At 58.7% G+C, this 11,677-nt stretch overlaps 1 protein-coding gene and 1 long non-coding RNA gene across 6 annotated transcripts in view; both read right to left on the reverse strand.

Moving 5' to 3' along the window:
• LOC116808619 (uncharacterized) overlaps nt 1–3,354 on the reverse strand; it is a 178,839-nt gene extending 175,485 nt beyond the window's left edge. For all 3 annotated transcript variants that reach the window (XR_012056878.1, XR_012056879.1, XR_012056880.1), the window contains exon 1: nt 3,110–3,354. This is a non-coding gene — a long non-coding RNA (uncharacterized lncRNA). The remainder of the gene's footprint in view (nt 1–3,109) is intronic.
• A 1,805-nt stretch (nt 3,355–5,159) lies between these two features.
• On the reverse strand, nt 5,160–11,677 carry NR4A2 (nuclear receptor subfamily 4 group A member 2). 3 transcript variants are annotated; one of them, XM_072931790.1, is made up of 8 exons: nt 11,519–11,677; nt 10,104–10,225; nt 9,106–9,971; nt 8,184–8,313; nt 8,001–8,089; nt 7,380–7,582; nt 6,801–7,009; nt 5,160–6,724 (listed from the first exon to the last, which is right to left on the reverse strand). In XM_072931790.1, exons 3-8 carry the CDS (start codon nt 9,967–9,969, stop codon nt 6,468–6,470), a joined length of 1,752 nt encoding a protein of 583 aa, XP_072787891.1. In that variant the 5' UTR covers nt 9,970–9,971; nt 10,104–10,225; nt 11,519–11,677; the 3' UTR covers nt 5,160–6,467. The 3 variants fall into 3 exon arrangements, with proteins under 3 accessions (XP_072787891.1, XP_030134066.1, XP_030134067.1); XM_030278206.4 differs by having other exon boundaries at nt 7,926–8,089; XM_030278207.4 differs by having other exon boundaries at nt 6,801–6,979; nt 7,926–8,089; nt 11,519–11,676.

The following is an 11,677-nucleotide window of genomic DNA, read 5'->3' on the forward strand; positions in this document are numbered from 1 at the left end:
CTGCACCAAAAGGAGCAACCCCTGGTTTGTATTTCCCTCTCCCTGAAGGAGTATCTCCACAGCAGTGATCCCTATGAAATATTATTAATAAACTTGGGAAGGAGCTGGGGCTGGGTGCACAAAGCCAGGATTCCTTGCTGGGAGCACAGAGCCCAGCACAAACACGTGGGAGCGTTCCCGGGCTCGTAGGGCCTCTGATCCTACAGAAAATGAACCTGCTCCAGCTTCCCATGGCACAGGCACCCCTGGGATTCCAGTGCCAAGGGTTTCTGCCCAGCCCCTGCTTCACTGAACCTGCAGCTCTCTCCCCTGAGATGCTCCAAAGGCAGAGAGAAGAGGCTTGGAATTCATTTTAGCACCACCTCACTAATAGCAGGGACTTTCTCCTGGTAATTTTCTCATTAAATCATATTTTGCTTGCAAATCTGTTAAAAATGCAACTCTAACCCAAACGTGTTTTATGGAATATGCATTTCTCATCGTGACCCTGCTGCTCACTTACAGATGAGGAAAGCATTGTGAACGCATGAACCGTATTTGTTCGTGTCAGGAAATGCAATGAAATAAAAATGTAACAATTCTTTCAGTTCTGTAAATTTCATCTTCAGGAATTAGCACAAAGAATCATTTTTACAGAGGTTTTCAGGAGAAAAGACATCAGGATGCTACTTGAAATTAATTTGTAATAGGCCCAGATGTGGTTTATTGTCCTTCTTTGTGCTCTGTTACACAGGAGATTATTCATGACATAAATGTTATGGATGTATGAACTTGGGGTGCTGTTCTTTGGGACCCTCCATCATTTATAAATATTTTATAAATATTTACATAAAACATTGTGATGCTGTGCTGACCAGCCCCGAGTTTCAGCAGTTTGTTGATGCCTGTGGCTGCAAAATTCATCACCAGACACTGGAAGTCACATCCCTCAAAAATCACATCCGTGCTCTTCAGGCACATCCAGGGAAATGCCCAATTTTACAGAAAAGAGGAAAAAAGGTGCGATGAGAGTCCCTTCATGGCAGCTTCAGGGAAAGGCTGCGTTCTGAAACAGAGCCCTGAGCCTGCACCAACCGCAGAGATGCAGCCCAAAGGGCCCGAGGCAGGAGCAGCCAGCCCAGTCCTGGAGCCCAGGTTCCTGCTGGCCCTGCAAAGCCATTCCCACAGCAGCAGGAGCTGGGGAGGAAAGGCTGAAGTGACCAAAACACCCGAGTTTTGCTGCAGAAATCCTCATCCTAATGAAGGTCCCGAAGTCACAAATGAGATTTGGTTTCTCACAGAGAATTCTAAAGATTTGAATAAGAACCAGAAGTTCTCCGAGTAGACAAGAGGCCTGTTCATGGCATGGGCTGTTTGCACTGGTTCCAAGGCAGATTCCTCCCGAGTCCCTCAGGCTGGCACCTTCCCTGGCACAGCAAGGAGCAGGCAGGAGCTGGAGCCAGCCCAAACCTCCTCCCTGGCTCCTGCAGCACTGCCCTGCTCGTGTTCTACCCCAGCAAACACGCTCCTGCTGCACCTGCGGGATGCTCCAGCCGTGCTCCTGCTCCCTCAGGAGCGCTGGAGGAGAGCACAAATCCCCTGGTTCATCTAAACCAGCTCTCCTGGCCACCCTGCACCCCGAAAAAATGCACCAATCCCATCAAAATGCAACAGTGCCACTGCTCCGATAGACACGCACTTTGAAATAAGATAAATTAAACCAACAAACCCACAAAGCTCGAGCTTCTCTACCCTGTGCCACAGCAGCAGAGAAGGAAACTCTTCACTGCTAAACCAGGGGAGCAGAGGCGGGAGGAAATCAGGAAAAGAGAGAAAGCACACCACATAGGAAATGTCAAATATGTCAAAACATTCATGAATACCAACATCTCCCTCTGCACCATCCCCAGCTGCAGAGGTTACTCAGGGCTAACGTTTCAGCAAGTGCAGATTATGCAGCACGGGGTTTACTTATACATAAAAAATCAGCCACAGGTGCATCCGAGGTGCCTTCTGCATGCAGCCAGTGCGGGGATTTCTCCCACTAAAGACAAGCCGGGAGGGTAAAACCACATAAAACACGAATTTCCCAGCTCGGACCACCCCAGAGGTGAATTCCTGCTGGCTGCCCGCGGTGCCCGGGACACACAGATGGGGATAATTAGGCAAGGACCGAAGGCAACTGTTGCCGGCTGCATTCCCAAAGCAGCGACGCTCCGGTTTCATCTGCAGGAGCAGCTCGGCACCCCCGGTCCCCGAGCCGGGAATTCTGTCAGCCCGGTCTTGACACTCGGAGCCCAGCACAGCCAGGGCATCATCACATCGTCCAGACCCTCCGAAAAACGCGGCTGAAATTCAAATGTCACCAGCGGAACGCCACGGGCAGGGTGAGCAGCCGACACCTGGCCTGAATCCCGCCGTGGTTCCTTGGGCAGGTTTGGAAATCTGGGCACTTTTGGGGAAATCGTGCCTCGGTGTAAGCTCCTCGCCCACCCACGGCAGGAGGAGGGGGGGACAGCTCTGGAGAGGAGCAGAGACCCTCCCGGGCTGGGGCTTCTCGGGGAGCGCCACTGTGACCTCCAGACAAAGCAAAGCGCTCCAGCCTTGCACCAGGGGAGTAACTGCACAGAAAACTGCAATTGTGCGAGCCAAACACAAAGTTGGGTTCCAATCAGCCCGCTGGGTTGTAAGGAATGACAAAGCCTGGAATTCCGAGGGAGCGAACCAGGAGAGGTCTGGCCGCTCCTCACACGAGCCCAGCAGAACGAGCGGTAACAAATTCCAGCAGCAGCACACAGCCAGGATAATTAAGATAGCTATTGATCTGGAATATTGCAAGCCTGGAGAAGCGAAACCTTTTAATAAATCCTCCCATTGATACCACCAGTTAAAAATCATTCCTTCAGCTCCGTATTCCGCCTTGAGCTGAACGCTTTTTCTCAAGGTCTCTACACAGTGCTCAGCATTTCCTCCTCGCTCTCCTGCCTCGCCAGAGCCCGCAGAGCGCGGCGGGCAGGAGCGCAGGGAGCGCCCGAGCCCTGGCAGTGCCCCCGGCCCCGGCAGTGCCCCCAGCCCCAGCCCAGCCCTGGCAGTGCCCCCCGCCCCTGCCCACCTCGGTACCCGAGCCCACCTCGGTGCCGGGTCCGGGTCCGGGTCCGGCCCGCGGGTCCCTCCGGGCTCGGCCGCTCCGCAGCTCCCGCAGCTCCCGTGGCCGGGGCAGGAGCGCACCCCGGGGAAACTACCGGGGAAAAGCCGCGGCAGGTGTGAAATGGCCGCCCGGGAAGGATAAATTCTGTTTTCCCCAGGTGCAGAGGGTTAAAGCTGTTGGAAAAGTTACTGCAAAGGGCGCTGATTAAAGTGGTGGAAACAGCTGATTTCTGGGAGGAATTGGGAGCAGCTGGGGGATATTTAGAGGAGGATCGAGTTGTTAAATTCTTTCTATAAACAGGTTTTTGTCTTTCTTTTGCGTTTCAAACCCCTTCTATAGCACAGGCATTTACACTTTCATGTTTATTTGCGCACATTTAAGGAATGTCTGTATTCTCTCTATATATTTAGGGTATACCTGAATTCCATGTGCAATGTTTAGGTTAAAGGCACAGCTACTCCAGCCCGTGCCCGTGGCGATGCCAAGCTCAGGATGAATTAGGCAGCGCCCGCCTCTGCCCCGGCCCCGCTCCCTGCGCCCCCCAGCACCCGCCTGCCGCGGCACCGACTTTTATTCCTTCTTACAACTCTTTATGCTCGGGTTTTTCGCCTGAGCGAGCCGCAAAGCCCCTTCCCGGCAAGCCGGGGACTCGGGGCTCGCCCGCACCGGGGGCTGCAGAGCCGCGGGTCGCAGATCCCCGGCACCCCGGGCTGGGTGCGGCACCGGGACCGGGATGTAGCACTGGGATGGGGTTACGGCACCGGGACGGGGAGGCGGCACCGGGACCGGGTTAGAGCCCCGGGACGCTCCCCGCCAGCTGCGGGGAGAGCCTGCCCCTCACCCGTGTCCGTGGGCACCGCGGGACGCGTGGCACAGAGGAGTAAAAGCGATCCCGGCCGTGCCTCCGCCACCCTCCCACGGCCGTTATTTTGGCTCCCGAGGCCAGAGGCCGAAGTTCCGTCCCACCGGAACGAGCCAGCGGAGTTTGGGTTCCTCCTCCCGTCCCGCTCCACACGCAGGAGCCCCGTGAGCGCATCCCGGTCCCGGGGCTCCGGGCGCGGTGTCGGTACCCCCGAGAGCCGTGTCGGTGCCGGTGCCCCGAGGTCGGTGCCAATGTCGGTACCCCGGTAGCGGTACCGGTGCCCCGAGCGCGGTGTCGGTACCCCGGTAGCGGTACCGGTGCCCCGAGCGCAGTGTCGGTGCCGGTGCCCCGAGCGTGGTGCCAATGTCGGTACCCCGAGAGCGGTACCGGTGCCCCGAGCGCGGTGTCGGTGCCGGTGCCCCGAGCTCGGTGCCAATGTCGGTACCCCGGTAGCGGTACCGGTGCCCCGAGAGCGGTGTCGGTACCCCGGTAGCGGTACCGGTGCCCCGAGCGCAGTGTCGGTGCCGGTGCCCTGAGCGCGGTGTCGGTACCCCAGTAGCGGTACCGGTGCCCCGAGCTCGGTGTTGGTGCCCCGGTAGCGGTACTGGTGCCCCGAGCGCGATGTCGGTGCCGGTGCCCCGAGCGCGGTGCCGGTGCCGGTACCCCAGGAGCGGTGCCCGTGCCCCGAGCGCGGTGCCGGTATCGGTACCCCGGTAGCGGTGCCCGTGCCCCGGGGCTCCGAGAGGCGCCCCCGCCCCAACGCGTGGCGGGGCAGCGCTGCCCGGTGCCCGCGCCCCGCTGTGCCCCGCGCTGCCCGTCCTGCCCCCCGAGCCCCTCCGCCGCCGCGGTTTGGGGGTAAAGCGGCTCCGTTAACGGCGTTCCCTGAGGAATCGCCCCCGGGGAAGGGATGCGGGAGGATGGAGCGGGAGGACGGCGCGGGATGCGCGCTCCGGGTGCGGCGGGGACCGAGCGCGGTGAAACCGGGGAAGGACCAACCTCCGAGCCGCGGCTTTTCCTCCTCTTCCTCCCGCGGGGCCGGCGGCACCGAGCGGCAGCGGCCGCGGCCAGCGCCGCTCCGGGATCGCCGCACGGGCAGAGGCTTTTGTCCCCTGGGTGCGGCGGGGCTGGCGGAGCAGCTTCGCACTTCGGCAGAAAGGAGACGAAATTCGATTCGTTTACATGTTTTATTGTTGTAAACATTAAAATTGTCTTTCTCAAAGAAAGAGTTCTCGGGAGAAAAAATAATAATAATAATAATAATTATAATAATAAATAATAATCCGCGTTTCTAACTGTCGTACACCATATTAAAAAAAGGCAGCGACTTTCCCGTGTGCCAAACCGGGGTATACAGAGAAAAATACTACAGAATATGGCAATATTAAAAATATTACTCGAACATAAAATAATATATTAACCGACAATTTTTAGACATAAAAAAACAAATGGAACAAAACAAACCAAGAATTCAAAGTGCTCAGTAATTTCCAGGGAGTTATGTATAGTATAAGCACTCTGGAAACAGTCAAAAGCTGCTGCATGCAAGATCTGTTTAGCTTTAGACAACAAAATAATCAAGATATAAACTTCTTCTTTAATCAACATCAACAGTACATACAACACTTACAAACAAGGGGTGTCGGGCGGTGTTTACAAACACTATGTGTCCCTTTGGGGGGGGTTCCGGGGGGTAACACTTCTGCCCACCTATTTTACAATTGAGAAAATGTTTGAAGCTTAGATAACTACCAGTCTTTATAAAAGCTACCAGACTACATAGTGTCTGAAATACTATTTATAGAATATAGACATTACTGAAATAGCAAGTGCCTATAACATTGTCACCCTGGAATCGTCATGCTTCCCTGGTATGGACAGATTGGATTTCTCTCTTTTTTTTTTTGATTCTCCTTTTTTTTTTTTAATTATTTTTTTTCCCAAACACATTGAGCTTTTATTTTTTATATATGTTTTTTAGAATTATTTTCCATGTTTCATCATAAATAGGCACAGAAGATTTCTTTTTTTTTTAAAAAGCCAAACTGCATCTGATAAATTTACAAGCCTTCGCCTTCATTAATGCCACGCCACCCACGCAACGTTTGGGGTTTGGGTGTATTACAGCTTTCTCTTAGAGCAGAAAACTTTAGTCTCTAGGAGGGTGAGACTCGTGGGTCGCCTCAAGGCTCGGTGTGTCACGGCCTGAGCCAGGCAGGCTTGTCTCTCGCACCAGAAGTCCCGAATAACAAATTCATTTAGAAGCCGATAAGAAAAGGTTTATACCATGGTGTCTGTGTGGTCCGTGAGCTGCATCCGCGATGCCCCAGAGCCAAACGCCCATCGCGCTCTGCCTGCAGGAGCCTGCAGCGCTGGCTGGGTGGGAGCTGGCACCCAGGGGTGCTGCTCTGGGCCCAGCCCAGCTCCCCTGCAGGCAGCTGGAGCCTCTCCTCGGGTCAGCGGGAGGTACGGGGAAGAGTCTTAGAAAGGTAAAGTGTCCAGGAAAAGTTTGTCGATTATTGCTGGCGGTGGCACCAAATCCTCCAGTTTCAGGTAGAAAATGCGCTGCAGCCCCTGTGTGCAAAGCGTGCGCAGTTCGGGGAGCTTCCCCAAGAGTTTGGACAAATAGTTGGGGCGATTCAGCCCCCCGTTATTGAAAGTCACATGGTCTTTGAGACAATTTACAATCTTGTTCTGCAGCTCTTCCACCCTCTTGGGCTCCTTGAGGCCGTGCCTCTCTGCAGGGAGAAGGGAGCGGAGGTTACGGGGCTGGCACAGGGCAGGGCGGGCAGGGAGCGGGAGGGGGACACTGACCTGTCACCATGGCCAGCGCGGCGATGCAGGAGAAGGCAGAGATGTCGATGTTCATGTTTTGCAAGTTGGAGGAAAACTCCACGATGGAATCGATCCACTCCCCAAAGCCGCGGATGCACTGCAACCGGTGCAGGACCACCCCGTTGCAGAAGATCAGCTTCCCCTCCACGGGGTTGGACCTGGAAGGAAGGGGACAACCCCAGAATGAACTGATGGATGAATGAGAGAGGGAGAAAATTAGATAGAAAGAGGAAGCAGAGCAAAGGAAAGAAAAAGATCAAATGTAAGAATAAAGAAGGAGAGATTGAGCGAAAGGAAGAAAGCAAGAAAGACAGAGAGGGAGAGAAAGGTAAAAGAGGAGAGGAAATGAAAGAGAAAAAAGAAGGAGAACAAGAAAGAAATAAAAAATAATAAGAAAGGAGATGATGGGGGAGAAAATCTAAACAACTAATTACTTGAGGAGCAATAAAGGAAGGATTTAAGAGGCACCTAATTACGGAGGAGTTAAGAAAATGCAGAGCAGTGGACCCTGAAAGGCTCCATTCCCCGGGCGCCCCGCGCTGCCCCGACCCCGCTCACCTGTACGCCAGCCGCAGCACGAACAGCTCCAGGAAGGCCGACTCGAAGAGCAGGTCCTGGTCCGTCTTGGGGAGCTCGGTGAAGCCGGGGATTTTTTCCGCCCACCCTCGGATGATCTCCATGGAGCCGGTCAGGAGATCGTAGAACTGCTGGATGTGCTGGGTGTCGTCACCGCTCAGCTGGTAGTCGGGGTTAGCCTGGAACTGGAAATTCATTTTAGAAAGCACTTAATGAGGTTCTCTAAAGTCTATAACCCGTGAAATTGCTCACCCCGTCCCTGGCCGGGGAGCGGGCTGGGATAACAATTAAAGCTCTCTCTGACCGGTGAGGAAATTAGATGTTCCGGGGCAATTAATTCGATTAGGAGCGGCGCTCCGAGGCCGCCGCTCTCGGTGCGCGGGGGCCCGATCCCGGCGGGGCCGAGCCGAGCCCGGTGCCGGCGGGGCCGAGCCGAGCCCCGGTGTCCCCCCGCAGCGGCCGCGGGGCCGGCGCTCCCCCTCCCCGGCGGCGGCGGCGGGGACCCTCCGCGAGCTCGGTGCCGCTTACCCGGGAATAGTCCAGGCTGGTCATAGCCGGGTTGGAGTCGACATGGGCTCTCACCAGCGCACTGATCAGACTCACCGGGGGAGAGGGGGGAGAAGGCTCCTGGGGGCTCTTCGGTTTGGACGGCAAGCGGCCCCGCCGGCCTTTTAGGCTGTCTGTGCGCACCACTGCAAGAGACGGGGGTCAGCCCGCGGGCACGGACACCGGGCACACGGACACACGGACACAGGACACACGGACACCGGGCACACGGACACTCACCCTCCTTGACCATGCCGACGGCCAGGCACTTCTGGAAGCGGCAGTACTGGCAGCGGTTGCGGCGGCGCTTGTCCACCGGGCAGTTCTTGTTGGCCAGGCACACGTACTTGGCGTTCTTCTGCACCGTGCGCTGCGGGCCGGACGGAGGGTCAGCGCTGCCCGCCCGCAGCTCCTTCGCCTCCCTCTCCCACTGCTTTTCTGTTTCCTTCCTGCCCCGTCATTTTCTTTCCCGTTTTTCCGCTTTGTTTTCTTCCCGTTCCCCTTCATTTTCTGTTCTCACTTTCATTTTTCCCCCCTTATCTTATTTTCCTTTTTTTATCTTTGCTTCTCCTCTTTTTTACCTTTATATCCCTTCCCCTTTTTTTGCCTTTATTCGCTTCTCCCTTTAAATTTTTTCCTTTCTATTATTTCCTTTTTCCCTTTCCTTCTTCTGCCTTTTAAGATTTATTTTTATTTCCCTTGATTTCTTTTCCCCTTTTCCCTCTCCATTTTTAGTTCCTTTCCCCCTTTATTTAGTTTTCCTTTTTTCCCTTTTATTTCCTTGTCCTTCTTCTCCCCCCCCCCCCCGCCCCCACGACCCTTTCCTTCTTTTTTTTAATTTTTTTTTATTTTTTGTTCCCCAGGGCATTTAACAGGAGCAAATTGACAGCGTTAACATCCAAGCTAACCTCGCAGCTCCTAGCCGCGTTTTATATGCCAAGAGGAGGGAAAGAGCCGCTCGGTAAATACAAATCCGTGGGCATTCATATTATTTACATTCCTTGGAGACCTCCTCTATTTAAAACGATAAGATTATTCAATCAGGATGGCGAAATAAAGAGATCACTTAATTTTACCGCGGGGAATTGCGTTCCACGCGGTTAGCTGAGCCGCGGTTCTCTGTCCTAACGGATTTGCATCGCGGCCGCCCGGCCCCGCTCACCTTGAAGAAGCCCTTGCAGCCCTCGCAGGTGCGCACGCCGTAGTGCTGGCACGCCGCGTTGTCGCCGCACACGGCGCACAGCCCCTCGTTGGCCGGGGAGCCGCGGGACGGCGGCGAGGGCACCTGGCTGTCCAGCAGCTGCGGGCCGTGCGCCAGCGGCAGCCCGGGGAAGGCCATGGGGGGCTGCTTGCGGATGGCACCGGGCACGGCGAACGGCTGCCCGTCCACGCCGTGGTGCGGCCCCGCCGGCTCGGCGCCCACCGGGACGTGCAGGGCGCCGTCGAAGCGCATCTGGCAGCTGGAGACCGGCGTGCCCGGCGGGGACTGCTTGAAGGAGAACAGCGACAGGCGGGACGCGGGCGCTTTGCGCTGCTCCAGCATGTGCGTGGTGGCCACGTAGTTGGGGTGGAAGTTGTGCAGGGAGCCCGGGTCGTCCCACACCGGGCCGTGCTGCACCTGGAAGCCGGGCGTGGAGGGCGTCGGGGGCGACGAGGGCTTGTAGTAGACGGAGCCCGAGTGGGCCATCATCTCCTCGGACTGCGGGGGCAGGTGGCCGTGCTGCTGGTAGCCGTGCATCTGAATGTCTTCCACCTTAATGGAGGACTGCTGTCCGGACAGGGGCATTTGGTACAAGCAGGGGGGCTTCACGTCGTAGCTCGTGTTGTAGTTGTCCATAAAGGTACTGAAGCTGGGGAGGGAAGTGGTGGCGGTGATCTCGGTGTTGGTGAGGTCCATGCTAAACTTGACGAACTCCGGAGTCAGGAAATCGGAGCTGTACTCTCCCGAGGAGTGGTAGCTGTAGCTCTGGGAGGCCGGGCTGGCTCCTTGGGGCGAGGAGCCATACTGAGCCTGGACGCAGGGCATGGCTGCGAACGAAACAGCGGCAGCTAGACTCGGCCCGCGCCGCCCCGCGCCGGCCACCGGCGGCTGCGGGGCCCGGCACCGGCACCCCCGGCCCCGCCGGGGCCGCGGAGCCGCGGGGACGGAGCAGCACCAACCTTCAGCCGAGGGAGCGGCGTTTGCGGGGCAGCCGAGGGCGGACAGCGTCGGAGCGCGGCGGGGAGCGAGGTGTCCGCGGGGTCAGAGCGCGGCGGCGGCTCCAGCCTGCCCGGTGCGACGGCTGCGAGGGACACACGGAGCGGCCGGTGAGGGGACGGACACACGGAGCGACACACGGAGCGACACACGGACCGGCCGGTGAGCAGAAAGACGCACAGACCGACACACGGACCGACCGGTGAGCAGACGGACACACGGACCGGCCGGTGAGGGGACGGACACAGCGACACACGGATCGGCACATGGACCGACACGCGGACCGACACACAGACCGACACACGGACCGGCCGGTGACCACACGGACACACGGACCGGCCAGTGAGCAGACGGACACAGCGACACACGGACCGGCACACGGACCGACACACGGACCGACCGGTGAGCAGAAAGACACACGGACCGACATACGGACCGGCCGGTGAGCAGACGGACACACGGACCGACTAGTGAGGGGACGGACACAGCGACACACCGATCGGCACATGGACCGACACACGGACCGGCCGGCAAGTGGACGGACACATCGACATACGGACCGACACACAGACCGTCACACGGACCGGTCAGTGAGGGGACGGACACAGCGACACACGGACCGACACACGGACCGACACACGGACCGACACACGGACCGACACACGGACCGGCACACGGACCGGCACACGGACCGGCACACGGACCGGCCGGCAAGTGGACGGACACATCGACATACGGACCCGCCGATCGGGCAGCAGGGGCGGCTGGTGCGGGGACAGACACACGGACCTGGGGCGGGGAACAGCCACACGGAGCCGCCGGTCAGGCAGCCCCGGCGGGAACTGACACACGGACGCGCCGGTGGAGGGACCGACACACGGAGCCGCCTGTTCGCGGACCGACAGACACACGGAGCCGCCCGAGCGGGGACCGACAGACACACGGAGCCGCCGGCGCGGAGCCCGGCTCCGGGGGAGCAGTGCCGGGCCAGGGCCGCCCCGCGCCCCTCGCGGAGCCCGTTCGGGCTGGGCTGGGGCTCTTTTCTCACTAACCGGGCGGGAGGCTCCCCGCGGGCGGGCTGTCACGGGCACCGGCTGCTCGGTTCCCTTCTCCACGCCCTCCGGGAGACCGCGGCGCGTCCCTCGGGAGCGCGGGCGAGGCGGGGGGTTCCCGGTGCCGGCACCGGAGCGGGGCGCGGGTGACAGGCAGCCCGGGCGGACCGCCAGCAGCGGGGACGGGACGGGGCGGGACGGGACCGAACGGGACGGGACCGAACGGGACGGAGCGGAGCGGGACGGGACGGGGCGCGCGCGGCGGCTCGCGCGCGGGAGCCTTGGCGGGAGGGGCAGCGGCGGGAGGCGGAGCGGCGGGCACTCACCGGGAGCGGCGCAGGCAGCGGCGGAGCGGCGGCGGCGGCGCGGGCGGCCGGACTGTGCCCGCCCGCAATGTGCCTTTGTTTATGTGGCCGCGGCCGCCGGCGGCCAACGCGCGCCGCGAGCCCCGCGCGTCACCGCGCGTCAGCGCCGCCCGCCAATCG

The sequence above is a fragment of the Taeniopygia guttata genome, chromosome 7 (genome assembly GCF_048771995.1).
Source record: "Taeniopygia guttata chromosome 7, bTaeGut7.mat, whole genome shotgun sequence".
Taxonomy (NCBI): Eukaryota; Metazoa; Chordata; class Aves; order Passeriformes; family Estrildidae; genus Taeniopygia; species Taeniopygia guttata.

Bases quoted from the DNA above. Each gene is read 5' to 3' on its own strand.
- NR4A2 (XM_030278206.4), bottom strand. From the start codon at position 9,969: ATGCCCTGCGTCCAGGCTCAGTATGGCTCCTCGCCCCAAGGAGCCAGC. The intron at 8,314-9,105 runs GTGAGCGGGGCC...TCCGGCCCGCAG, and splicing joins GCTGCAAGGGCTTCTTCAAG to CGCACGGTGCAGAAGAACGC. The intron at 8,090-8,183 runs GTGAGTGTCCGT...CGTCTCTTGCAG, and splicing joins CGTCGGCATGGTCAAGGAGG to TGGTGCGCACAGACAGCCTA.